The 27,952-nt window shown below is 42.3% G+C and overlaps 2 protein-coding genes and 1 long non-coding RNA gene across 8 annotated transcripts in view; 1 reads left to right on the top strand and 2 right to left on the bottom strand.

The window, feature by feature from the left end:
- Positions 1 to 157: 157 nt before the first annotated feature.
- Positions 158 to 13,877, bottom strand: Rit1 (Ras like without CAAX 1). Of its 3 annotated transcripts, none has more exons than XM_021637789.2 (6): positions 13,744 to 13,877; positions 13,280 to 13,424; positions 13,087 to 13,143; positions 5,158 to 5,231; positions 4,759 to 4,950; positions 158 to 2,656 (listed from the first exon to the last, which is right to left on the bottom strand). In XM_021637789.2, the coding sequence occupies exons 2-6, from the start codon at positions 13,383 to 13,385 to the stop codon at positions 2,426 to 2,428; spliced, it is 660 nt and encodes a 219-aa protein (XP_021493464.1). In that variant the 5' UTR covers positions 13,386 to 13,424; positions 13,744 to 13,877; the 3' UTR covers positions 158 to 2,425. The 3 variants fall into 3 exon arrangements, with proteins under 3 accessions (XP_021493464.1, XP_060233703.1, XP_060233704.1); XM_060377720.1 differs by lacking the exon at positions 13,744 to 13,877 and adding an exon at positions 13,502 to 13,674; XM_060377721.1 differs by lacking the exons at positions 13,087 to 13,143; positions 13,280 to 13,424; positions 13,744 to 13,877 and having other exon boundaries at positions 5,040 to 5,178.
- A 110-nt stretch (positions 13,878 to 13,987) lies between these two features.
- Positions 13,988 to 27,952, top strand: part of LOC132652397 (uncharacterized) — a 19,422-nt gene continuing 5,457 nt past the window's right edge. Inside the window, exon 1 of the long non-coding RNA XR_009589932.1 lies at positions 13,988 to 14,129. This is a non-coding gene — a long non-coding RNA (uncharacterized LOC132652397). The remainder of the gene's footprint in view (positions 14,130 to 27,952) is intronic.
- Khdc4 (KH domain containing 4, pre-mRNA splicing factor) overlaps positions 17,712 to 27,952 on the bottom strand; it is a 26,208-nt gene continuing 15,967 nt past the window's right edge. For 2 of the 4 annotated variants that reach the window (XM_021637735.2, XM_060377716.1), the window contains exons 11-14: positions 21,666 to 21,833; positions 20,669 to 20,781; positions 19,771 to 19,862; positions 17,712 to 19,008 (exon numbers count right to left, since the gene is read on the bottom strand). In XM_021637735.2, coding sequence (XP_021493410.1) covers positions 18,809 to 19,008; positions 19,771 to 19,862; positions 20,669 to 20,781; positions 21,666 to 21,833 — 573 coding nt within the window. In that variant the 3' untranslated portion in view covers positions 17,712 to 18,808. Of the gene's footprint in view, positions 19,009 to 19,770; positions 19,863 to 20,668; positions 20,782 to 21,665; positions 21,834 to 27,952 lie in introns of those variants that run through there. The other 2 variants (XM_060377717.1, XM_060377718.1) reach the window with 2 other exon arrangements.

Raw genomic sequence — 27,952 nt, 5'->3', positions numbered from 1 at the left:
ACATGTGCTCACCCTCACAAATAAAATACAAAAACAAACAAAAAAAATTTGAATGCATTCACCATGTTAATAAGTAAACTTGAAAAAGACATACTAAAAAAAAAAAATTCCAAATGTTTCTACTCAGAGTTAAAAAAAGAAAAGAAAATCCAACACATTATTTAACAATTTTGTATTGTGCTGCACACACTACCTTCATATACAAGTGCACCAGTGAAGACCTTCCCAGGCAGGACGCAGTAGTCTGCTAGTATGCCAGAATGAAAACACGTCTCCCTACCAGTTATAAACAGCTGATTCTAGAGGCTCGCTTCTGAAGCTTGCAGTGACTCCTCTGACTTCAACACAAGCGCTTCCAGCGCCTTGCAACTTGGTGACAGAATCTTCTCTTCAGCATTCCAGGGAATATTTGATTTTTATGTCTTCAGGTTAGACAATTGATGACCCAAAGCTTGTAAGTTAGCAACACTCCACGACCGCTGAGGAGGCACTCTGGTTCACACATACTACACTCCTGTAGCTACCAGCACCATGAACACAATTCTCAATGCGGAAGGGACTGGCTTATGCTGGATCCGCTCACTGTCTGACAGGGATAGCCTTAAAAGCACTGCTGCTTTCCGTGTACAAATCAAATTTCCTGTTTTACAGGCCTTTCTTCCTGGTAGTGTCTTCTGTGGCCTTGACAATCTTGAGTGGCTGAAGCTGTCAATTCCTTGAAGACACTGTGTGAGTAATAAGCAGTGAAGGCATTTAGTCTGAAAGTCTTTATCCAGGCGAGACACTGTTCAAAGAGACTGGCGCTGTATTTTGTCTCTACTTTTTTCCTTCTCCAAAGTGGCTTTGCTTTTGCACAGACTTGAATTTGGGTCTTTCATTTTTTGATAGCTTGAGTATTAAAACATAATTTGTAAAGTAGCAAATGTTACCGATTGTCAAAAGGCAACTATCAAGGCCTTTAAAAGTCTCAGCAGAGGCTCCTCATGGGATCTGGATCCAGATCTGCCATTCCTTTGACAATGCGGAGCAGGAAGCTGAGCTTTGAAGAGATGCTGCCTACAGCACCTGACCTTGGAGTCAGAGCTCCATACAGAGATCATGAGTCTCCTGAACGTGCCCTGCACAGCACATTCAAACAGCAAGATAATCCTGACCCCAAGACATACAGCTAGCTCACTGCTAAGTTAAAGCTGTTTCTCGAGCACAGAGGGAAACAATGTGGCAGTCTCTGAGGCTTAGCTGTGACAACTCTGAGGGAATCTTTTATGAAACCAACTCACATATGTGGAGTATTAAAGCTGCAAGACTGGTCCACAAAGCAGAACACCACAAACCTCCAAGCCCTAAGACTGCTGAGGTGAAGAGAACACAAAACCATCTGGCCAGGCCAGACTCTTCAGAGGAAAAAGAAACCTGGACAAGGCACGTGATATAGCAGTCCTAAGAATTTGCTCTTTATTTATTTTTGGTTTTGTTATTCTGAGACAGACTCTCTTTCTATAACCCAGGGTAGCCTTGGACTCACGTAGTCCTCCTGTTTCAGCCTTAGAAATACTGGGATCACAGCAGTGAGCCACCATGCCTAGCCCAACAAAGGATTTAAATAAGGATCCAGTGGATCCAGCAATGGTTCCAGATCCAGAAGCAGTTCAAAAAGTGGCAACCTTTGAAGGCAAAGAAAGGCAAGACACTGAAGGAAGAGTCAAGTATGTTCAGGGAGGAACCTTCATTCTGTGTTCTGCTTCTGTCTCTTTTCACAACCTGAGTGCCTTTGGGTCAGATGTGCAATTCTAAGGCGCATCGTAGGCACTCTTCAGACCTGTGTGTTTCCAGCCGTGTCTTCTTGTGTAAGAATACGGCAGGCTCTCCCTAAACCACATCACTCCATTATCCACACCAGGAGCCCACTCTGCAGACACCTACTTACCTTTAGCACCATTCTCTTTAGCACTAGTTTCCTATTCAGTTTTTGCTCTGTCTCCAGGATGTACAGTGTGGGTAAACAAGGCAGAGGTCCTTCCATCAGACAGTACCAGAAAGCTCAAGTTGAAGGGTGGTGGGGAGAATATAAACACAAAGTTCCTTTTGTAAACTTAGTCAAGTGCACACAGTACATATATGCTCCTTGGTATAAACAATTTACATGAATTAATTTACATCAGCAACATAACCAAAACAACAGCAGACCAAATTCGAATGTGACCATTAAGGAGCAGACAGTGCCCTGGTGGGCTAATGAGTGAGAGTCAACTAAGAAAGGGCTTAGATAGTGAATCATTGAAAACTCCTAGTGGGCATGTCCCCTCGCCAGTGACATGTAGAATAACCATCATAGCAGGAGTGAGCAGACAGCATGCTCATGATTGCAGGTGACTGGACTGCTTCAAGTAGCGCTGCAGTTCACAGCAGACACGTCACACCTCCCTCAAGTTACCGAGTCTTTCTTCTTCCGGAAGGGTGACTTCAGCCTCTTCCACACACTGCTTTTGGGTTTAGACTTCTTCTCCATGGCCAATACTAACTCCTTTTCTTTCTTACGTATCTCCCGTACAAGAGCATGGAAAACGTCATCAATGTAGTAACGATATGCGGCAGAGGTCTCAAAAAAGGGACAACTGAATTCTCGAGCCAGCGACAATCCCTCTTCTTTGGAGACCTTCAAAGGCACAAACATGAGAAAATGTATAGTGCACAGCAGGCGGCAGTTTCAACTGTCCAAAACAGTAAGGGGGCTGGCTTCCTGAGCAGGGCAGCTCCTGCAGGCTGCGGGTCGCAGCAGAGCGCACAGGCCCGTGTGGCTGAGGCACAGATGGCAGCACATGACCTTCAAACTACACGACTCTATTGCTGGTGTATTTCAAGATTTTTCTTCCAGCGTAGCCTACATCTCAGGCTAGCCAAGCATACCTCATAGCTTGTAAGACACCTGCCTCCCTCCACAGCAATGGAGTTGCAGGTATGCACCACGGGCTTGGCTTTATGCAGGGGTAGGGATACAGCCTAGGGGTTCCTGGGTAGTTGTTTTTGTTTTTGTTTTTAATTGTTTTTTCAGGACAGGGTTTCCCTGTGCCGCCCTGGCTATCCAGAAGCTTGTTTTGTAGACCAGGCTGGCCTTACCACCACACTCAGCTTCCTGCATGTTAAGCAGACACTCTACCAACTGAACTACCTCATAGGCCGCCTTTTTTCTTTTCTGAGACAAGGTCTGTCACTGGCCTAGAGCTTGCCAAGTAGGCTGGTCAACAAACCCCAGGGATCTCATGCTCCCATTTCCCCAGTGTTGGAATTATAAGCACACACCACCAAGCCTGGCTTTAAAACACAACTGAGATCAGGCCTAAGAACTCACAGGCACGTTATTGACTGCTCTGAGACCCCAGCCCTTCCAAGATCACTTTTTGGAACAGATATCAAGTAAATATGAATACTGATGATGATAGTTTTCCTCTTACTATTGCTTTTAAGAAAGGAAAGCGTAAGGGAAGAAAGATGTCAGCTCCAACTATAACACAGACCTATTAGAAGCCAACAGGAGGCCCTCAGCTGTGGAAGTGCCATGCTTCCATCTGCTTCTGGACAGTGAGAGGCTTCTTGTTTTCTACTCTGCCATGGCCAGGCGGCGAGTGTCTTCTATATAAACTCTTAAAAGACTAACCTCCATCAAGAAGCACGTCACAAAATATGAGCCAGTTCTTCCTGCAGCAATACGAACACTGCTTTCTCAAGTTTACCTTAGTTTTTTTAAGAATATTTTTAATTATTATTTTATGTGTATGAATGATTTGCTTTCATGTTTGTCAGTGTATCATGTGTGTGCCTGGTGTCCATGGAGGACAGAGATATCAGATCCCATGGAACTGGGGGTACAGACATTTCTGAGCCATACCATGGGAATGGAACATGAGTTCTCTATAAGAGCAGCCACTGCTCTTAACTGTTTAGTTAGCTCTCCACCCTGAGGTCTTAATTAATGTTCTTATTTTGATGTGTGTACAGTTTATTCTGTGAGGCCTGCATGCACATATGTGAAGGTCAGTGGACAAGTCTGTGAAATTAGTTCTCTTTTTACCTTCATGTGGATTTTAGGGATCGAATTTAGGCCAATGGGTTTATAAGACAAATTAAGTGCTTTAATATCTAAGAGTTCTCAATAGCTCTAGCTTTATTCTTAGTATTATTATTGTTTTGTTTTGTTTTGTTTTTTAAGACAGGGTTTCTCTGTGTAAAACCCCTGGCTGTCCCGGAACTCAGAGATCCACCTGCCTCTGTCTCCCCCGCTCTGGGACTAAAGGCATGCATCACCATGCCCGGCTCACTTTTATTAATTTTTAAAATGTTATTTGGTATTACTGGAGATTGAACCCAGGACCCTGTGTATGCTAGGCAGGAGCTGTACCACTAAACCACATCCAACATCATTTCTGAAGATTTACTTAATATTCTATTGCCATCTGCTGACTGACTGAGCCAGGGTCTGCATAGCGCAGGCTAGCCTCAGATATATGATAATCCTCCTGCCTAGCCTCTTCAGTGCTGAGGTTATAGGTGCATGCCACAGAGAGCTTATCACCTGTCTAAAATCCTGTGCACTAATTTTCAAAATCTAGACTTTACCTATAATAAAAGGAAATTAATAGATATAGGGACATTTCCAAGACTAAGAAGAGGATAATTTTCATTCTCTATGTCAAGGCTAAGCAACCTGCCAACTAAGAAACAAAATGACGACCCACAATACCACAGACATTTTCTTCCCACCTGCCTCAGCTGCTTCAGGTCAGACTTGTTTCCCACAAGAACTACAGGTGTGTCATCAGTGCGTCGAACTCGATAAATCAGTTGTTTAAACTCCCGAACTTCATGGAAACTTCGACGATCCGTGATGGAGTAACAGATGATAAATCCTTCTCCTGCCCTCATATACTGATCCCGCATGGCTGTAAACTCTGCCTAGAGGGAAGAAAAGGTACATAATGCATTGCTGCAACTTAGACCTCCACACTGACTACTTCAGAGTAAAGAAACAGCACTTCAATTACCTGCTATCCTGAGGCACAGCATGAAAAATTAAGAGAGACAAACTAGTGATACTGTCCGCAGAAGTCTGCCCCCCTTTCCTAGAGGACACATTCTCCTCACACAGTTCTGGCTTAGTACCTGTCCAGCTGTGTCCAGAATGTCCAGATTGGCAGGCTCATCATCAATGCGGATCCGGATCTTATAAGCATCTTCTACAGGAGGGAAGAAAGGTCTATTATAACAACACACAGCTGTGTGGTGGTAGCACATGCCTCTACTCCCAGTGCAGGGGGCTCAGGAAGAACAGGGAGGAAGATCAAGGCCAGCCCACAGAGAGAGTTCCAGGATGACCAGGGCTACATGGAGAAGCCCTGACTTGAAAACAAGTACAATCCCCCACCCCCCCACCCCACCCCCAAAAAAAACCCCACACATGCAGGAAGTAATGATCTTAAAACTTGTCGTAGAAAAGAGTTGGTCCCAACCAATTTCTATTTTATCTATTTATTTTTGCTTGTTTGTTTGTCTGTTTTGGTAGAGACAGACCTTGATTCCAGAGGTTCAAATATTAGGCAACTCTTCTGCTACTGAGCTATATTCCCAGGCCCTATCCAATTTCATTCTGTGCTTGTTTTCATGTGTATGGTGTGTACACACGGAAGTGGACAAATGCTCAAGTGTGTGTGGATGCACAGGTATGGAGCCCAGTGGTACTGGGTCTCACTAGGTAGCTTGCTCACTGAAGCCTCTGCCTTTGACTTTGGAGGCGGAATTACATGTAAGCCAGATACGTGGGTTCTGGAGATCTGAAATGAACTCTGCTTCTGGTTTGTACAGCAAATCCTTTCACTTCCCAGACCAACAAGTTCTTTTTAAAATTTTATGATTATTGATGTGTGTGTGATGTATGTGTGTGTGTGTGTGTGTGTGTGAGAACTATGTAGAGTTGGCTCTTTCCTTAACACCTTTATACACCTTCTTGGGATGGAAATCAGGTCACTAGTTTAGCAGGGTAAATGCATTTATCCATTGAGCCATCTCATTGGGCCCCATGTTGTTTTTATGTGCCTAATTTTCTCAAGATTCTACTAAATTCATCAAAATATATAGGCTAGAGTATCCAATATGGTTTTTCTTTGTTCATGGGTGGTCATGTATCTTATTCGCAGCTATAAAAGTGAACCAAGGTCATTTGAGAAGCAGAGGCTGGAAGATCTCTGTGAATTTAAGCCCAACTTTGCCTATATAATGAGCTCTGCATCAGCTAGGGCTACAGAAGGAGATGCTGTCTTAAAAACAAGAAAGAAAGAAGGAAAGAAAGAATGAGAAAAAAGAAAGAATTGTCTTTGTCACTGTGTTATTGCTGTGAAGAGACACCATGACCAAGGCAACTCTCATGAAAGAAAGCATTTAATTGGGACTTGCTTACAGTCTCCACCATCACAGTCGGGAGCATGGCAGCTCCAATAGCATTAGAGCAGTAGCTGAGAGCTACAACCTGATGCTAATTCTTACTCTTTCTAATACTTTCAAGCTGGAGAGATGGGTCAGTGGTTAAGAGCAATGGTTGCTCTTCCAGAGGACCTAGGTTCAATTCCCAGCAACCACATGGTGGCTTACAACTGTCTGTCACTCCAGCTAAAGGCCTTCTGACACGCTCACATAGACATACACACAAACAAAACACCAATGTACATAAAACAAAAAAGTAAAAAAAAAAAAAAAAAAAAAAAAAAAGGGTCATTCTTATTCAAACCACAAGGATTCTGAAAGAATTTCTTTTAAAATATCAAGGCAGGGGCTAGAGGAGATGGCCAGAGGAGACTGCCCTGCGTTAGATCCCTAGAACCCACATAACTGTATGATAGGACAGAACCCGAAAAGTTTCCTTTGATTTTTTTTTTTTTTAGTTTTCTGAGTCAGGGTTTTTCTGTGTAGCCCTGGCTGTCCTGGGCTCCCTTTGTAGAGCAGGCTGGCCTTGACCTCATCTCACTCCACCTGGCTCTGTCTCCTGAGTGCTGGGATTAAGGGTACGCACCACTGACACCCAGCTTTCCTTTGACTTTCACCTGTGCCATTCCACACATGTCCACACACAGAGCCGGGCATAAGGACTGCTACACACCTTTAGTTCCAACTGTCATCTATTAAAGTACATGTAAGACGTTAGGCTAAGTAAATTTTATACAGTAAGTAACTGAATAGTCACAATAATCCAATAAAGAATTATTTCCATTTTACAGGGAAAAAAAAGGTCAGCAAGGGTATTAATTTTAACAAAATTTAAAGGGCTAAGACATGGCATGCTTGCATTGCATGCCTAAGACCTTGAGTGTATCCACAGTATTGTATTGCAGCTAAGAGTAACATGCAGAAAAGAACTTGGTTTTGCAATGAAGGGGTTAGGACATTTTTAGGAACTAGGAAACATGCAGGAATGCTTCACTGAGCGTAGCATACTAACTGTTCTTGCAGCATCCCAGATTCAGCTCCCAGCACCAGCGTGGCAGCTCACAACCATCTGTAACTCCAGTTTCAGGGATGTGATGCCCTCTTCTGACCTCAATGGCATCACACACAAACATAGTACACTTTTAGCCAAAACACTCATATGCATAAAATAAAAATAAGTAAGTCTTAAAAAAAAAAAAAAAGAAAAGTATGCAAGTATGGGGACTCAAACCTTTTACCCCACACTCTGGGCCGAGGTGAAAAGGAGGACTGTGGCACATGCTGAGTCCTGGGATGAACCCTGCCTCCATCACTGAATGCCGTGTGAAGAACATTCAACATTTTAGGACTAGCCTTTTATCTGTTTGTTTGTTTGTTTGTTTATTGTTGTTATTATTATTATGGTTTTTCAAGACAGAGTTTCTCTGTGTAGCCTTGGCTGTCCTGGGCTTTGTAGACCAGGCTGGCCTCAAACTCACAGAGATCTGCCTGCCTCTGTCTTCTGATACTTTTTCTTCTTAACGCACTGAAGATAGAACCTGAGGCCTCTGTCCGACAAGGGCTCTGCCACTGAGCAATGCAGACAGCTCTTTCTTACTTTATTTTGATTTGTGGCAGGGTGTCACACTATGGCCCTATCTGGTCTTTCATTTGTGACAATCCTCTTGCTTTCGCCTCCTAAGTGCCAGGCTTACGGGTTGAGCCACAATGCCAGGCTCTATTTACTCGTGAGAGGTCACATTCAGTCAATCAGGCTAGTCTTGAGCTCAGGTTGTAGAACAGAGATGATCCCTAAACTTGCGACCCTCCTAGCTCAGCAGCCCAAGAAACATTCCAGGCAGGTAGCCTCAGGCCCAGATACATTTTTATTTTTGAGACAGGGCCTAAAATAAGCAACTCTAGCACTTGAATTCACAAACAGCCTTCCTTAGCAGATATGTGCCACACAATTTAGAAGTTAGAACTGTATATACCTATAGTCCTAGGACATGAGAAGTGGGGGAGCAGAATCAAGACTTCAAAGTCATCCTCAGGTACAAGGCCAGCCTGAGCTACAGGAGACCCTGACTCAGCTCCCACCCTAAAAACACCTAACCGCAAAATAGAAAGAAATGAAGTCTCTGTTGTCCAGCTGGCCTTGAACTTTGGTTCCAATAGATCCTACTGCCTCAGACCTGCAAGTTCTGGGACTACAGGGGCATGCTATCACACCTGACTTTTTTTTATGTAGATCACTGTACTAATTTTGTAAAATACAGAAAAGTAAAAGAGTAAAAAAGACCCACTCAATATTTTCATTATTTAAAAGCCACTGCTATGCATGGTAGCAAATGACTTTAATTCCAGCACTCAGGAGGCAGAGGCAGGTGGATCTCTGAGTTCAAGGCCAGCCTAATCTACAAAGTTGAGTGCCAGGACAGTCAGAACTACACAAAGAAACCCTGTTTCAAAACCAAAACCAAAACCAAACCAAAAAACCAGCCACATACATCCCAAGATATTTCTTTTAGTATTTTAAAATTCATTACATTGTTTAATTGGTTGTGTGCTGTAGATGTTCTGGTTTATGATATGTAACCATGTTTTTATTAAAATTTCACGTTGGGGATTTTAGTGTGGCCACATCTGTTAAGGGTCTCGTGTGGAGGGTGGTCTTTGCCAGGTAGAATTAGTTGAGTTCTGAGGACTCTGGGGGGTATAAACATGACAGCCCAGAGAAAGAAGGCACAGCTGCTGAGAAGGAGGATGGCTTGCTGCTGGTTTGTCCTGCTGCTACATTTGCTATTTGCTGATTTGCTGGTTACCTGGACTTCTGGATTTCTGGATGACTGATACTGGTATTGCCCCCAAAAGAATCCTACGACCCTACCTAGTGGGAAGTAGCAGAGAGAACTCCGCCCCTGTCCCCACTAACCTTCTTTCCCTCCTGCCTCGTGTTGGGAGGTTGAAAGGGAGATAGAAGTGTTTAATAACACTAAATAAAGTAGGTTTGTTAAAAAAATTCAAGGCCAACAGTCGTGTGTACATATGGGCACATACATGCCGCACAGTGCACGTGGAGTTCAGAGTTGGACCTCTTTCTACCATGTAAGACTCAAGAATAGGACTCAAGCTATTAGCTTGACAGTAACCTGCTGAGCAAACCTGCCAGTCATGACATAGCATGGCTAAGGATGTAAGAGAAGAACTTAAAGGAACTCGTTTTTTATTTCTACCATGTGAGTTACTGCTACCAAACTCAGGGCACACTTGGTGATAGGTGTCTTTACCATCTAAGCCATATCGCTGGTCTCTAACATTTAAAAAAAAACAAACAAAAAAAAAAAAAACTCAATCTCTGCTTCTGACTCTTTTTCAGAGATAAAGAAGCTTATTTAATCAATGTTTCTTGAATTAGAGGCCACAATCTGTTAGGATAAGTTTAAAAATCAACTTAGTGGTTAAGACCAACATTAAATTTCAATTTCATTCACGTACACATATGTGGTTATATGTAAGTATATACATATACTCACTTTTGTAGCTGTATTTTTGTTTTGTCCTTATATAGCGTGAGCCACCCATGGTGCTCAAGACACATGAGCATTTGTTACTTGTCAGAGAGCAGTACAAGTAGGTAAAAAGTGTACTGATTTGGGGCTCGTGCAGATGAGCTGGGTCTGGCTCACAGCTTTCTCTAACTCCAGTTTCAGGGGATCCAGTGCCTTTCCTTTGCAGGCACCAGGCACAATGTGATGCAGACAGACATACAGGTAAGCACCCATACCCATAAGATGAAAATAAATCTTCAAAAAAAGGCAGTTTATGCCTCAGAGGTTAAGAGCACTGGCTGCTCTTCCAGAGCTCCTGAGTTCAATTCCAGCAACCACATGGTGACTCACAACCATCTACAATGAAATCTGGTGCCCTGTTCTGGTGTGCAGGTGTACAAGCAGGCAGAACACTGTATACATACATAAATCTTAAAAAAAAAAAAAAAAAAAAAGGCAGTTTCTGGGGCAGTGGGTTCAGACGTGCAGTGAGTATTTGCAGACTATGCACAAGGCCTTAAATTCAATCCACAGCAATGCAGACAAACGAATGAAACTTCCTGAGGGTAGAAAAAGTATGAGTTTTACATTGAAAATGAAAATAAGAAAGCTGGGGATGTAGCTTGATAGTGGAATGTTTGTCTTCCATGCCCAAGGTCCTGGGTTCAACCCCAAGCACTGTGGTCAAACAGTTTAATGTCACTTATAAAACAAAGGAAAAGAAAAAGAAAAAAAAAAGATTGCTTCTGAAGTTCTTTTGGTTTTTATTTTATTAATTTAAAGGTTACTTATATCATTACGTACATGCATGACTGTGTGTGTGTGCACATGTGCCCATATGTGCCACAGTGTGTGCAGAGAGATCAAGAAGACAACTTTGTGAAGTCAGGTTTCTCCTTCCAGCTTTGCAAGAGTTTTGCAGAAATTCAGGTCACCAGGCTTTTGGAATAAGGACCTTTACCAGGGATGCTAAAGTTATATAAGCAGGTTTTCAATGAAAGAGACCTGGGAAAAGTTGGATTTCCTTCTTCTTTAAGAGTTATCAGATGCTCCTCAGCCTCAGAGCTTTAAATCTTCCACTAGAGTAAGTCCCAGGGTCACATGGCCTTCTTCAGTGGCCAATCCATAGATCCATCCCAGTTTCTTACTAGTTTTCACAGCTCACATCTCAAACCATCTGGTGGAAAGTCAACATCACTACACTGAATGTTAGCTACCATGTTAAAATAAGACTATCGTGGTGCCTGTGAATAAAGTACAGATGAGATCTGAGCAGTTGGTCAGGATTATATCACAGAGCAAGAAAAGACAGGCACCATGGATATAACCAAAGAAAATTTTGCCTATTTTGTTAGTTCTAAAGCTGGTCTGGGAGAGAAGCATAAAGGAGGTACAGGAACATATCTACCCTTCTACCAAGGACAGAAGTCAGTACAAGGGCCACTAGACCCTGCCGACTGAGCTCAAGGCCTGGGATCCTAGCCCAACTGTGGTGAACATGTGACATTTTCCAGCCAATCTCTAGGTGTGGCTAGCTCTCACCATAAACAAGAGCAGAATAACTAGGTGGGTGTGGTAAACTGTGGGCCAGTCTTCCCACACCCAAGAGCCAGCAGTGCAGGAGGGCAGGGGTGACAAACACTCATCCTGCAGGCAGAGGGTAAATACTGACCCGCCTGGCCACACGCACAGACAGTTTCCCTCTAGGGAAGCATCTGAAGGTGAGACAACTTTAAATTTGGGCTCTGCACTGTGAGCCATGAGTGAGGGTCCCGGAGCTATTGCCTAGAATTAAGTAAATGATCCTAATCCCTGAATTGATCTTATTTAGAGTTAGCGTACACAGTATGAATCACTGACACAATGTTCTAACATTGATATAGCAGAGCTAGGCTGCAGCTCGGTGGTACAGCATGTACTTTAGCCTGTGTGAGGTGCTAGGCTTGATCCCTAACACAAAGAAATAACTCCCATACAGTTCACCAAAAAGAAGAAGTGTTCTCATTTTGCCCAAACCCACAGATACATATGCTAAATAAAATGACCATAGCCACAGAACGGCAGACTTTGGGTGTTTTGGCAGAGGATCTTCCTATGCATTCTGGGCCAATCTTTACGTAACTCAGAATGGTGATGAATTTACATTCCTCCTGCCTTTGCTTCCCAAATGCTGGGATTACAGATATGTGCCATCACTCCCTGCTACTGACAGAGCTTTGTCCCTTCCTCAGCCCTACTTTTCTTTTATATAAGCAATTAGAATCAAAACTGCTTCCTTATGACTTAGGAATGAGTAATGTTTTCTATAGAAGACAGCAGTTAATAATAACAACAGTAGAACCCACGAATCACAGACCTGGGTGGGCATGGTGGCTCATGCCTCTAATCCCAGACTAAGGCAAAATGAGTGCTATATCTTCAAGGCTAGCTTGGGCTTTAACCTTTTATCAAAGAAAAACAAAAACACTAAAACAAATAACACAAAACAGGCTGGGGATACAGCTCAGCAGTAGAGCCCTTTGGTTTTAAGTCTCAGGTTCAATGAATGCCCAGTGTCAAAAAAAGACTGATGTACTCTACTGGCATTCTACCAACATTTGACAGCCAGAGATTACAAAGACGTAGGAGAAGACATTTCTATATACAATGAGCTGTGGGATAAGGAAATAGATGAAAGCTCCTAGTGGAAGGCTGGTTCTCAGAGGTCAGTAGGCTGGCTCTACTTGTTTTTCTGCTTCCTTTTGTGGAAGTTCAAACCAGCTGACTCATACTTCAGGGTTAGTCTCATGTCAGACCCTTAGAAGTGATAGCAAGAAAAGATTTCATTGAGTAGCCCTTAAACTTTTCCTTTATTCTAGCAATACAGTACATATCCATAAAAAAAAAAGACAGTTTGTCTATTAACGCTCAACGTAACCCAAAGACTAAATATATGAAGTCTAAAGTAAAATAATACTCAACTGTTTATTCTCATTTCTAAGTATAAACTACATACACACAAAAGGCTTAGGATATAAATACTGTTTTTTAAACTTCAAATCTATTAAGATACTTTTACAGGATGTATCTGGAAATATAAACTTACCAATGGTGGGGTCATGATCTTCTGGGAATCGATGGCTGATGAACTGCATTGTCATGGCTTCAAAACAAGAAATGGAACTCATGATGGTGACCACTTAAGTATTTTAACTATCAACTTTGCACAAGAGCCAGTGACCCATCTGGTCTGGGTATTGCTTCTCAAACTTTTTTGGTAAATGGAAAAGGTTACCTACCACTCTTCCCAACTCCACCGGCACCCAGCATCACTAGTTTGTATTCCCGTGAAAGTGCTGCAGGACTGCTACAGCTGCTACCAACTGGGCGAGCTCCAGAATCCATTGTCCTCTTGAGCAGTCCTGGGCCCCTGGGAAAGGCCTCCTAGAGAAGGCACAAAACATTCAGTCAGGGATGGAGACAGGTCTAGGAGCCCCCGCCTCCCAAACACCGTGGCCTACCCTGCTCATTGCGGAACACTAAGAAACCTACGTCCTCTCTCTACCCCGTTAGTCCTAATACATATCACAGAGTTCCACAATTGGTTTTGCAGAAAAATAAAGAACTTGGACTTCTCTTCAGATTGAGGCAGCACGCCAGTAGGAAGGAGCTGGCTGTGCTGAAGGCTGCCTGGCACCGCCAGGTCCTCCCCGTGGCCGGCCTCCGCCACCCCACCCGCAGCCCCGTCCACCTGTGTCAGTACCTCTGACCCGAGTCCCGAGCCCCGGCTACGGCCGGCGTGCCCTCCCGAGCTGCGCCCCGCAGCCCAGCGCCCCGCCCGGGTCCAGGAAGATGGCGCCGGTGGGCGGGCGCGACCCCGAGGCCCCGCCCCCGCAGCTGACAGAAACTCCGCTCCGCCCCAGGCCTAGCTCGGACTCGCAAAGCCCTCTGCTCACGTACTGTATTTCAAAGCTAGCGCGTACAGGAATGGATATCCATTCACCGAAGCAGAAACTTTTTTGTTGTTTTTGTCGTGACAGGGTTTCTCTGTGTAGCTCTGGCTGTCCTGGACTCGCTTTGTAGAGCAGGCTGGCCTCGAACTCCTGAGACGTGGGGCCGCTATTGCCTGGCGTGAAGCGGACTTTTAAAGTGAGTAATTTATGACTATTTGCTGCCAGTGGGGTTTTAAAAAAAATCTGTCACTAGGTGTACAGCCCAACAAATCCACAATCCCTTAATCTTACCAAAACACAGGATTTCATTACGATAGATGTTGTTTGTGTGTGTTTTAAGATTTATCTATTTATTATTTATTGTGTTCTGCCTGCACACCAGAAGAGGGCACCAGATCTCACTATCGTGTGGTTATGAGCCACCATGTGGTTGCTGGGAATTGAACTCAGGACTTTTACAAAAACCGACAGTGCTCTTAACCTCTGAGCCATCTCTCCAGCCTGATAGGTTTGGTTTTGTTACACAACGGCGCTTCATTTTCCAAAACAGCTGTCATTCTACAGCTCTTGAAACCAAGACCAGATGTTCACAGCACCCAGTTATTCTAGTTGGAGTTCTGCAGTTAAAAAATACTAAGATAGGCCAGGCGCGATGGCGCACACCTGTAATTCCAGGGTCCGGGGGGGGGAGGGGGGAGCAGAGGCAGGCAGATCTCTGAGAGTTAGAGGCCAGCATGGTCTACAAAGCGAGTCCAGGACAGCCAAGGTTACACAGAAATATCCTGTCTAGAAAACAAAGAGGCTCCCTCCCAAATATTAAGACAGATACAAGCCAAATATGATGATGGTACAGGTCCAGCACCTGGGAAGGGTTGGTAACCTGCAGTTAAAGGATCAGCCCTGGCTACATACCGTTGTTTTTTTTTTTTTGTTTGTTTGTTTGTTTTTAAGATTTATTATGTATACAATGTTCTGCCTGCATATATGCCTGCAAGCCAGGAGACGGTACCAGATCTCATTCTAGATGGTTATATGAGACCATGTGGTCACTGGGAATTGAACTTAGTACGTCTGGAAGAGCAGCCAGTGCTCTTAACCTCTGAGCCATCTCTCCAGGCCTGAGACCCTGTTTTAAAAGCGACATTGGCTGCTCTTCAAGAGGTTCTGAGTTCAATTCCCAGCACACAACCACCTATGATGCAATCTGATTCCCTCTTCTGGTGTGCATGAAACCAGAGCACTCATACACATAAATAAATTTAAAAAAATTTTCAAGCAGAGCTTTAGGGAGATTATCAGAAATTAAAGCACTTGTTGCTTCTGTATAGACTGGAATTGTTTCTAGCACCTATACTGTGGCTCACTACTATCTATAACTCCAGTTTCAGAGCATCCAACCACCCACTTTTGACCTCTTGAAGGCATGGGGTGGTGCACATATGTTCATGCAGGCAAACATACACACAAAATAAATACATTTTTTGAAAAGCAGTTTTTGGCCAGCCAGGGCTACACAAAGAAAACCTCTCTTGAAAAATCAAGTAAATAAAAGCACATATGAATTAGGGTTAGGGCTGTCTCAAAAACTCAAAGCAGGCCTCTTAGAAGTTCTAAACTAGTAAAAGCTACACAGTGAGACCCAGTCAAAAAATAACTGGGCACTATCTTTACTCTGCACACGACAACAATGCAGCATTCCTGCATTATTCTTGCAATCTCCACTTCCCTTTTCTGTTGGAGAGAGGATGCAGGGTCCTGACCTTTGTCTCAGCATACCAGCTGAGGGAAGATCAAGAGGGAGCAGAACAGATGGTTAAAGCTGAACTCAAAACCCATTGTAATCCTGTCTCAGTGTTCCAGGTCCAATTATATCGTTTTGAGGGTCTCATGTAACCCAGGCTGTCCACAAATTGAAAATCCTTTGTCCTTTAGCTCCAGAGTTCTTGGATGACTGTTCTCATGCTGTGCTGCATCTTGTGAAGAACTGGGTGGGTGTCAAAACACTTATCCGACAAGCTACTCTACAAAACAAGGCAGGAGGGTGGCAAGTTTAAAGCCAGCCTCAGCAGTGGCAGTGCGAGCTTAGTCCCAGCAGCTTCATGTTTGAACGCTTGGTCCCCAGTTATGGAACAGTTTGGGAAGGATTAACAGCTGTAGGCTTCTGCACCAGCATGTCTGTTTCCAGTTGTGAGGATCAAGGACTAACACTCTAAACCTGTAAGCAAGCCCCCAATTAAATGCTTTATGGGGGAAAAAGTTGCCTTGGTCAAGGTGTCTCTTCATAGCAATAGAATAGTAACTGAGAAATGCTATATCAAAATATTTCTCTTTTAGGAGTCCACCTTTTTTACATATATTAGTAGCCTGTCTTCACACACACCAGAAGGAATCCAGTTCCATTGCAGATAGTTGTGAACTACCATGTGGTTGCTGGGAATTGAACTCAGGACCTCTGGAAGAGCAGCCAGTCCTAACTGCTATTTTTCCAGCCACCCCTCTCCTTTTGAGATAGGGTTTCTTTCTAGCCCTGGCTATCCTGGAACATGTACCCCAGGCAGGCCCTGAACTCGGCCTCCATGCTCTTCAAATTTAAAAAAGAGCTAGGTGGGACGGTGGTTAAAACCACTGCCTGCACTTCCAGAGGTCCTGAGTTGCAACCATCTATATAATGTGATCTGATGTCCAATTCTGGCAGGTATGCATGCACATAAAGCACTCATACATAAAATAAACCTTTAATCCCAACACTTGGGAGGTAGCTCTCTGTGGGCTTGAAGCTAGCCTGGTTTATAGTGAGTCCAGGACAGCTAGGACACAGAAATAACCTGTCTCAACAGACAACAGCTAGGTAACCAGCACATGGTAGCATTTGCCTAGACTACTACCACTCTGGAGGAGAAGGCAGATCTCTCAAGGTCAGTCCGGTCTACACATCAGAGATCCAGTGCAACCAGCACATGAGACCGGTCTTCAAAAATCCATAGCGGGAAGGGGCTAGGATGTTTCTCTGTAGAAAGTTCTGGGTTTGATTGGAAGGAAGGAAATAACTAATTCCTGAAAGATGTCCTGACAGCTACACACATCATGCCCTGAAAGTGGTACTTCCATTAATTTTTTAATATCTATTTATGCTTATGTATTTGTGAGTTTATATTTACCACATGAATGCAGCTGCCCTTGGAGGCCAGAAGAGCATACAGTGAGACCCTGTCTCAATAATAAATGAATCATTAAAGAGAAAAAATAGAAAACATGTAACTTAATAATCAGAGTGTGGCGGCACACACATATTAATACTAGCAATCAGGAGGCAGAGGTCTTGAGTTCCAGGCCAGCCTGGACTACAAAGTGAGTTGTAGGCTATGTAAAACAAAAACAAAAACAAAAAAAAAAAAAAAACTGTTGAAAAACAAAACCTTAAATCTTTCATTCTGACTTTAAGGATACACCTTAAGAGTTATAAATTCAAGGAGCGTATGCAAATGTTGAAGCCTGTTAAGATTTTGTTGTGCAGGGATAGAACTGCATTATGTTATGAATAAGTTTATTGAGGAGCTGAAGAGATGGCGTAAGGTTAAAGAGCACTGGCTGCCTTTTCAGAGGATCCAGGTTCAATTCCTAGCAACCGCATGGCAACTTACAACTAATGTGTAACTCACACAGACATACATGCAGGCAAAACACCAATGCACATAAAAAAAAAAAACCAAAAAACACTAAGAAGTTTATTGATATTATATATGAATGGGATACGGAAGAAAAAGAGAAATGACAAGCAGAATATTTATACATTTATTTATAATGAAATTATGGTCTAATTATTTACAACATACAGGAAACCAGAGAATAAGTTTGTACAAAGCCAGTCTGCAAAGTATTCAAAAATGTGCAAAAATGACACTCAGTATCTCAGACACTCCTGGCTCAGCCACCAACCCATTCCTTCACTTCCACACCATCAATACTTAACCCATTCCTGGCTCAGCCAATTCCTTCATTTCCACACATCAATATTTGATACAAAAAAGTTCTTTTGGCAAAACCTGCAATGCCAAGAAAAAAGGACAAGTTGCAATTTCAGTCAGAGCTCACCACCCTATCAGCGTCATCACAGGCCTCTCTTCACTGCAACCAGTTCTGACAGACAGATGAGTGTTTCATCTCTGTGATGAGTTCTGACCAGCTTTTCTTTGACCCAGCTGAAAACGAGGAGCTTAGAAGGGCAGTGCCAAAAGCAATGGCTCTCTGAAACAAGTGTGCCTAAACGTGCCAGCTTTGGATCATCCCAGTAAAGAAACAATGCAAAAATAACTTCATTTTCCTATTTAGGATCCAGTTATATTTGACCATTTAAATTAGTAAAACAGCATTTTCCAAACAGAAAGAATCCAAATGGAAAGAGGGATGAGGAACTCTCTTAAATGTAAGTACTGGAAGAAAGGATCTTAAAACCATTTCCTACTAATAAATAGTAAGGCTTTGTTTGTAACCAGTTATCAAAATTGACCCAATAGTAATAAAATACAAATAAAACTTTCTTTACAACAGAGTTGAGGCTGTTCATTTGGAAAAAGCTAGACCAAGTCAAACATATACAGCAATGACTCTGTCCTGTTTTACCGGACAAGCACATTTCATCAACTGTTAAAAAGCTTTGACAGGTATTTGTGATTCTAAGTGAGTAACGGATGTTATGCCACTGCAGAAATAGGGTTTTAAAAAGAATGGCATCCCTTTATGACAGGGACACCACATCCCTAATGTCTTCAAAGGTCCAAGATGGCCCCCAGAACAGGTCCCAGAGTCTTGTTTAATCAAGTGCATGCATTATTGCTAAGAAGAGTCACCAAGGGTCAAAGCTCTGTCCACTATCTCCTATGGGGCCATCCAGAACGGCATCTGCTGTTTAGCTCTTGGCTGTGATGAAGGGTATTGATAGCCCAAACTCCAGCCCTGTGGAAAGCTACTTGCATTTTTATGGCCTCCATGTTCTTCCTCTTCATCAGAGGAGTCTGCAGCGTAAGCTACTAAGCCAAATCCCTTCTCTGCTGTTTTCATCTTCTTGGCTGGATAATCTAGAAGAGAGAACAACCCCAACCCCATTCCCACCAAGAAAAAAAAATACCATAAATTCGTTAATTAAAAAAAAAAAAAAGTTAATTGTAAGTGGTTAGTTGGACACCATTTTGTAGTCACAGGGTCAATGGTCACCCCAAAACGTTGATGATCACACGAAAAACAGCCAGCATCAGCAAATGAGAATCCACCAGAACCATGTAAGAAAACAGAGAAAGAAAAAAGAGAAAAAAAAAAAGAAAAAGAAAAAAAGAAAAAAAAAAAAAAGAAAAAAGTAAAGTTAGCAAGTGAGTCTCTGAGAACTAATATTTCACCTCTTAAAGAGCTAAAAGAAAAGAAGAAAAGAAAAACTACTTTTTCTTCTGTTCATTTTTACCAACTGGAGGCAAGGAACATAAAAGATGCCATGCCCAGGATGTAGAGTTCCGGGATGCTGTACAGTGATGGGCTCAGATCCCCACACATAGGGAAATTAACTTTTCCTAAGTCTACATCAGATGACCTCCAGTCAGACAATATGAGCAACAGATTTTGAAATGACCTCCAATTTCCTAGGACTTTTACGTTACTGAAGATATGTTGGCAACTCTATTCCCAACAGACTGGTTAAAAATAAAAAGCTATATACTATCTTTATAAATTAAAAAACATTATTAGCCAGTAGATTATAGAGGTTGGATTAAGTCTGAATAACCGACAGGTTAGAACACTAAAGCTCACGAGCGCCCTCCTTACCCCACCCCCAGCTATACGTCACTTACCGTGGCTTCCTGATAAGGACCCAGACCCATTTCTCTCATCAGACTCTGTTTTTATTCCAGTCACTGGAAAGGCGGGTGGAGGCATCAACTGCCTGTCAAAAGCATGACATTTCTTTTCAGAGAAATTCAATTATGTTAAATTACCTAGCCAAACAACAATGACAACCGCTGATATGAGTAACTAAAGACTGCTTATAAGACTGCAATTCTATCAACAAGCCAGTCTAAATACAAGACCATATCAAAAATAGGTTAAACCACTGAAAGAGGAATTCAGTTCCCTCCTACACAGTCAAAGCCTGAGCTATCTGTCTGTCTAAGGTCACAAATAAAAAAGGAGAATTCATGCAGTACACCCTGAACAACACACCAATTCAAGTTATCTCTATCCATGATATTTTTGCTTTTTCTTTTTAAATTTTACTTCATTTTTATGTATATGGGTATGTTGCCTACACAAATGCCAAGTTCCCAACCAAGGCCAGAAAAGGGTGGTGGATCTCTTGAGACTGAAGTTAGCAATGGTTGTGAGCTACCTTGAAGGTGCTGGGAACGGAACCCAGATCCTGAGTAGCTCTTAATTCCTGAGCCATCTCTCCAGTGCCTATCCTTTTTAATTTTTTTTTTCGAGGCAGTCTTATTTAGCCAAGGATAGCTTCAAATTTGATGGTCTTATGAAACTCTTGATCCTCTTGCCTTTACCTCCTGAAAAGGCATCACCACATCAGACTCTATTATTCTGAAGTAGTAAAAATGGCCTGATTGTATTACTACTTCTGTGACTGCCTAATCTTAGGAAAATGCCCCCAAAACAAAGATACTGCCTCTGAGACAGTGAAGTGGGTTATCATCCATTTTATCCAGTTTTCAATTAATTGTTTTATTCCAATTAACTCACCTGTCCCTCTCTCGCTCTTTGCCTGAGGAACTTGCCGGCTTCGATCCTGCGCCTTCTATCTCATTCTGACTGGAGAAGCCTGTACCTAAATTAGTCATATGAATGGGTCCATGCTATGAGCAGAAAAATACAGTAGCATTAGCAAATCTACAACTGCTGCATTGACTTTAGCTCCTTAATGTAACTGTCAAGTGCCTCATCTTTCTGACAAGGTGCCATCAATTAAATGGCATTACATGTTCTTTGGGTTTTGTGAGAATAACTATAGTCAAGTAGGGGGTTCTTGTTTCTATAGAACTTAATCAAGGGAAGATGCAAGTCACTGTTTAACCAACTGCTCTACCTTCAAATGGCTTCTTCTAGTGACTGACATTAATTGCATAAGGTTTTGGTCTGCAGCTGTCTTGAGGACTGTGAAAAAACATAAAAGGTGCCTCTCCTGATAAAACAGCAACAAAACTATTCTTTCCTGGAACCCAGGATTAAAGGCAGGGCCCTGTGCACACTACACATGTTCCACCACTAAAGTATACCTCCTCTAAATCATCTTTGTCAGTGACTATGTCATCACTCCATTTCCACAGGTTTTTCCTGGTGGGAGAGCAAGGTAGAGCTGAGAGAAATTGTCCTTTCATTTTTCAAGGGGGCAAAGAGAACAACAAAATGAAAGCCAGAGGTTAAATAAAAATTATGATTTTGAAAACTGACAGCTTTTGGTTGAGTGGCTTTCAAAACTTTCAATTATTTTGAATAAGAAAAAGCATAAAACTTAACACAGTTCCTGAATGTTGGTCATGGGAGACTTCCCTCTACACTGCTTTATCACACTGATCTCAAAAACAAAAAACTGGCAAAGGAGACTCACTCTTGCTTTAAATTCCTCAAGAATAAAATGCTAACCTAGTTGAAATCTGGAAAATGATATGATGCAAATTCTATTTAAAGGGAGACCACAGCAGGGCAAGGTAAAATAAGGAAGACTGGGTGTTTATTTAACCTGGTATCCAAGCAGTCCAGATTCCCGTTCATCAGGCAGCTCCTCTGTAAATCGCCTCTTCTGTGACTGGGGCTGAGCTGGTAGTGGGGGCTGGGGTTGGGGCTGGGGGCCAGCAGGCAAGGCAGTTTTGACAGGAGCAGCAGGAATAAAAGGAGCACTTATCGGACTCTAGGACCAAAGAAACCAAGGAGGAATAAAGTATGAGATGTTGAATGAATAAGTAATGTTGAGAATGGACCTGAATAGGCAGCACATTTCACAAATCTGATACCCTCATCCTCCCAGAAATATCAATCAGTGTGAGTGCTCTGATTCTCAGGCTGAACCTAGCATGTACTTGGACCACTGGGAGAACATACACTACTCACTGACCAGAAGTTCCAATGCAAGAACAATAAGCATGTATCAAAAAAAAAAAACTTCTATTACAAACAAACATATATATTTTTGCCTTTTTTTACATCCTTTGGGATTCTATCATTATGTCACCTTCACATAAGAAAATCCAGAAGTCTTTGTACAGCAAGTTCTACTACAAAATTACATAATTTTATCCACTATGCCATTTTGTATATCCAATACAAAGAGCTGTAAGTAGCTCTAAGCTAAGGACTTTTGGATCTGTCTTAAGTAAAAAAAAAAAAAAAAAAAGTAAAATAATGGCCAGGCACAGTGGCACAGGACTGTAATCCCAGCACTCTGGGAGGCAGAGACAAGCAGATCTTTGTGAGTTCAAGGCAGGCCTGGGGCTAGAGAAGATGGCTCAGCAGGTAAGAGCAGCTGCTGCTATTGTTGAGGACCTTGGTTAGTTGCCAGCACTCACATAGTTCATCCAGCTCTCAATTGCCTGTAAGGTGATCTAATGCCCTAACATTTTCAGGCACCAAGATCATATACATTGCATATACATATCAGCATACTGTTGGGGCTTGTTCTGGTGCAATGTATTATGATGCTAATTATTGCCCCCCCAATCCGGTTGCTGCCCAAATGAGCAGACACTCAAGTACCCCAGAATGATGTTTGTAACCTTGCCTAAAAACTTACTCCTGTTTGACCAATAAAAAGCTGACACTTCGATAGGGAAAATGGGGTAGGCATGGCTAAGGTTCAAGGACTTTGGGTAGAGGCAGGATCTTGGGAAGGAGATGGAACAGGAAGAGAAAGGAGGAAGGGTTAGTGTGTGGACAGAACCATGTGGGCCAGGAAAAAGGACACTGAGAATGTCATGGAAAGAAACACCAAGACAAAAACTATAAGCAAGTACATAAGAGTTTGGATAGGGGCTAGAGAGTTGGCTCAGAGGTTAAGAGCACTGGCTGTTCTTCCAAAGGTCCTGAGTTCAATTCCCAGCAACCACAGGGTGGCTCACAACTATCTATAATGAGATCTGGTGCCCTTTTCTGGCGTGCATGGCAGAATACTATATGAATAATAAATAAATCTTTAAAAATGCTAAAAAGAAAGAAAAGATGTGGATATAATGTAACCCAGATAGGAATGGTTAAGTCAGACAGCATGAAATGAGGGCCCACAGGTAGACAGCAAGGCAATGGCTTACTACTAGTTTATTCTGGCATGGGTCCACTATAAGAAGCCAGTAGGACCCACTAATAATCTGTTACAATGCTCCAATTTAGTCTTTCCCTTGCCACTGAAAATTGTAGTTTTCCTAAAACTCTGTTTCATTACTTATTTTATTGATATTACTGGGGATTAGAATGAAGGCCAAGAAATCCATTGCCGAACTTTCTCTACCCGCTAAAATTGGATTCTAAAATTGTCATAGGCCTTAGTTTAAGTAAGATTTTGTCTCACAAGTGTTACTTAACTTTTCAGAACCTGCATTTATAACACAGAAAACAAAATATTAACATCTAAAATAATGTTTTATTCACCTAATTTTCAGTTGTTGTCTTGGAGGCTTACTGCTTCCTTCTGCTAACCTAGGCCAAGGCCTGGAAGCTTTTAGGCTTTCTACAACCTAACATAGGCCTAGAATGTCTTCAGTCTGAGGCTTTTTTTTTTTTTAAGGTTTATTTCCTTCTGCTAACCTAGGCCAAGGCCTGGAAGCTTTTAGGCTTTCTACAACCTAACATAGGCCTAGAATGTCTTCAGTCTGAGGCTTTTTTTTAAGGTTTATTTATTTATTATGTATACAGTGTTTTGTCTGCATGTACACCTGCAAGCCAGAAGAGGGCACTAGATCTTATTGTAGATTATTGTAAGCCACCATGGGGTTGCTGGGAATTGAACTCAGGACCTTTGGAAGAGTAGCCCATGTTCTTAACCTCTGAGCCACCTCTCCAGCCCAAGACTTACACAAGTTCACTCTTTTTTGTTCTTTCTGAGCTCTGGGCTGCCTGGTTCAACTCAGCTGTTCTTGCTCAAACTCCTTTCCCAGCCAACTTATTCAGTATGGCTTTTCTCTCAACCCCTGAGTTGTTCTACCTTTTCTCAAACTATCTCCAGCTCCTTCTCATTCTCTGAGGTCACCTGAGTTCTCTCTAGGCTGAAGAAGCCAAAGAGGATCTTTAATGTTTCTTTATCTTTTTTTCTTTCGCAAGACAGGGCTTCTCTGTGTCACCTTGACTCTCTTGGAACTCACTTTGAAGACTAGCTATGTAAACCAGGCTAGCCTCAAACTCACAAAGATCACCCTGCCTCTCCCTCTTGAGTACTAGGATTAAACACACATGCCACCACACCCATCTTCCACTGAAACACTTTTCAAAGTACTCAGAAACAATACTTAAGGGTCTACGGAAAACATAATGCCTGTGTGTCAGGATTGGCTTGGGCCTAAAATAACACACAAATCACTTAGACTATAGTAAAGTACAAGTGACATCTCTCTTAAGAATGGGTTTTATGGACTAAGAAGCAATGCTCACGATTTAAAGAGAAAAGTCTGGGATAAACAAACATAATATTATGAGGAATATGGGTGAAGTCTAGTCCTATAAATAGCAAAGGTTATAAAAATACATCACTAGGTTATAAAATACATCTTTGACCAGCATTCCAGGAGAAGACAGGTTATAAATCTCCTTCCACAGAAGAAACAAGCCCGAGTGTTTTAACTTTTCCTGAGTTTATCTCTGTGCACAAGGACATTTCCCTTCCACAGTGAAAATAGTTAATGTAAACTTAACTAAATATAGCATAGTATGTAGGGATATAGGTAGGTGTAGTCACCTACCCCCTTTTAAGATACTTTTTTAAATTGTCACTTAAGTACTTACGTGTTCCATAATAACTTTACACCATAGAAGATTTTAGAAACATGATTAATATCTTATGAACTACAAAATTAAGGGTTGTTTTGTTTGAAACAGGGTTTCTCTGTATAATCCTGCATGTCCTGGAACTTGCTCTGTAGACCAAGCTGGGCTCAAACTCAGAGGTCTGCCTGCCTCTGCCTCCCAACTGGTACAATTAAAGGTATGTGACACTACCACCCAGCTATAAAACTTATAAAATAATTTCCTAGTGTAAGTTGGACCAGTTATCTTTTTGTAATGGGTCATAGAAAGAAAATACACAATTCCCCAAGTCACATACTGATATTTTCTGGAGCCGCCAGAAGCCCATGCCATACTTGTGGCTAGGCTCTGGAGCTTACTAGATAGGGAGAGGTATTATGTGTGCCTTCAGTAAACCATATACAAATTTCTACATACCTGACAGCAGAGAAGTTCCTAGACAAAGACAGCCATAGTTTCAGATGTCAAGCTGATGCCCATTCATTACTAATTATGCATTATGCCAGGGGTGTGCAAGACACAAATCTACCCAGTACTTGGGAGGCAGAGGCACAGGGATCTCTGTGAGTTTGAGGCCAGCTTGGTCTACAAAGAAAGTCCAGGACAGCCAAGGCTACACATACACCACCAACAACCCTGTCTCGAAAAGAAATTAAAATGTAAATAATTTCAAAGCCTAAAAGTTTCATGGAGGAAGAATCTGTTGGAAGGCTGATATATAAGATTTTTAGGCTGGACAAGAAAAGTGATTTTTTGGACAAAACTTTCAAATAATGAAATTTCTATTGAATACCTTTTGGTTAACCTCCAAGGGAGACTATTAATTCTCCAGAAAAAAACATTTTGAAAAAAAAAAAAAATTTGGATTTTAGTGAGGCCAGCCTGGTTTACAAATCCAGGACAGCCAGGGCTACAAAAAGAAACCCTATTTCAAAGTTTGTCTTTCTTTTCTCTCTCTATGTATGTATATGTATGTATGTATATGTATATGTATCTGGTTTTTCTGCACAGGGTTTCTCCCTATAGCCCTAGCTGTCCTGGAAATGGCTCTACAGACCAGAATGACCTCTAACTCACAAAGATCCACCTGCCTCAACCTCCTGAGAGCTAGGATTAAAGGCATGGGCCACCAGCGCCTGGCTTACGCCTATATATTTTTTTTTAATTTATCTTAAGCCTGTTTAAAATTTTATTATTAAATTTTTATATTGTATAAGAATATAACTTTTGGGGCTGGAGAGATGGCTCAGAGGTTAAGAGCACTGGCTGCTCTTCCAGAGGTCCTGAGTTCAGTTCCCAGCAACCACATGGTAGCTCGCAACCATCTATAATGAGATCTGTAGTCAGAACACTGTATACATAATAAATCTTAAAAAAACAAACCAACAAAAAAGGCAACATGCACACCCCTTCACTGAAGAGGAAAAACTGCTTGTTTAACCATGCTGCTTTCTGTAAACTGTGCACAGCTGTGGGTAGTGGTGCACATCTTTAATCAGGCACCTAGAGGCAGAAGCAGGTGGATCTCTGTTTGCTTTTAAGGCCAGCCTGGTTTACGGAGTAAATTCTGAGCTAATCACAGCTCTTCTTTTGTTTGTTTTTTTCAGGACAGGGTTTCTCTGTGTAGTCATGGAACTTACTCTGCAGACCAACCAGGCTGGCCTAGAACTCCTGCCTCTGCTTCCAGAGTGCTGGGATTAAAGGCCTGCACCACCACCACCAGGCCTACTCAAAGCTCTTATAGCCTCCACAGACACCTGTACTCACACAGACAATCCCACCCTCAAGCCCCACACACAGGTAGGAAAACGCTGAAAAGCCCCCTAGAACTGGAATTAGAGGTATTGTGGAGCTGCCTAGTGTGGGTGCTGGGAACCAGCCCAGTCCTCTGTACTGAAAGCATGGGGGCTGGGGAGATGGCTCAGAGGTAGAGCACTGCCTGTTCTTCCAAAGTTCCTGAATTCAATTCCCAGCAACCACATGATGGTTCACAACCATTTATAGTGAGATCTGGTGCCTTCTTCTTGCCTGCACTCACACATGTAGGCAGAATTCTATGTAAATAATAAATAGATCTTAAAAAAAAAAAAGAACTGAAAGCATGCAACCACTGTGTCATCTCTCAAGCCTCCAACTGTTTTCTTTTTGGACACACAGTCTCCTACTGACGTGAAACTCCCCTCATAAACTATGTGGTCCAGAGGACCCCGGGATCTCTGCCTTCCCAGCACTGAAATCTTAAGCCATGCCACCAGACCTGGATTTATCTTTTTTTTTTTTAGATAGTTTCACTGTGTAACCCTTGCAGGCCCATAACTCTTGAGATTCACTGGCCTCTGCCCCCCACATGCAGGGATTAAAGGTGTTCACCATATGCCAGTCACACACATACAGTTTTTTTGTTGTTGTTTTGTTTTGTTTTTACATAAGATCAAATGCTAGGTCCTCATATTTTTGTGATAGGTATTTGACTGACTGAGCTCTTCCCAGCCCCTACAATGTGATTGCCAAGATGAGAATAGCTAACTCAGAGCTGAGTAATCAGGTGTCATCCTAGCACATGGGAGGTAAAGACAAGAGTTTTGGCATTTAAGGCAGCGTGGATTATATGAGAACACTTCACATAACAAAATGTCAAGTATCTTAAGGGGTAAAGGCACTTATTGCACCCTGGACTTAGTCTGGAACTCAAAAGGTGGAAGGAGAGAAAAAAACCCTCTTCTGTCCTCGCATATTGTCCTCTGACCTCCCCACATGTGCAATGGCATGCATACAAAAATCCACATCATAAAAAATACATAAATACGGGCTGCAGAGAGAAGGCTCAGCGGTTAGGAGCACTTGGTGGTCCTGCAGTGACCCCAGGTTTAGTTTTCAGAAACCACAAGTAGGTTCTCAAATGTAGTGTTACCTTCAGATTTAGGGGCTCTGACCCTTCTGGCCTCCACAGCACAAGAACACACATGGTGCATACATACATACATACAGGAAAACAAACATTAAGAAAAGAAAAAAACCTGT

The sequence above is a fragment of the Meriones unguiculatus genome, chromosome 2 (genome assembly GCF_030254825.1).
Source record: "Meriones unguiculatus strain TT.TT164.6M chromosome 2, Bangor_MerUng_6.1, whole genome shotgun sequence".
Taxonomy (NCBI): Eukaryota; Metazoa; Chordata; class Mammalia; order Rodentia; family Muridae; genus Meriones; species Meriones unguiculatus.
The sequence above is the reverse complement of the archived record's forward strand: the minus strand, read 5'-3'. Positions and strand labels throughout refer to the sequence as shown.

Excerpts from the sequence above, each read along its gene's own strand:
- Rit1 (XM_060377720.1), bottom strand. Across the intron at positions 5,232-13,086 it reads AGATCATGACCCCACCATTG|AAGATGCTTATAAGATCCGG; the intron begins GTAAGTTTATAT and ends TCCCTCCTGTAG. Across the intron at positions 2,657-4,758 it reads ACCTGAAGCAGCTGAGGCAG|GTCTCCAAAGAAGAGGGATT; the intron begins GTGGGAAGAAAA and ends GTGCCTTTGAAG.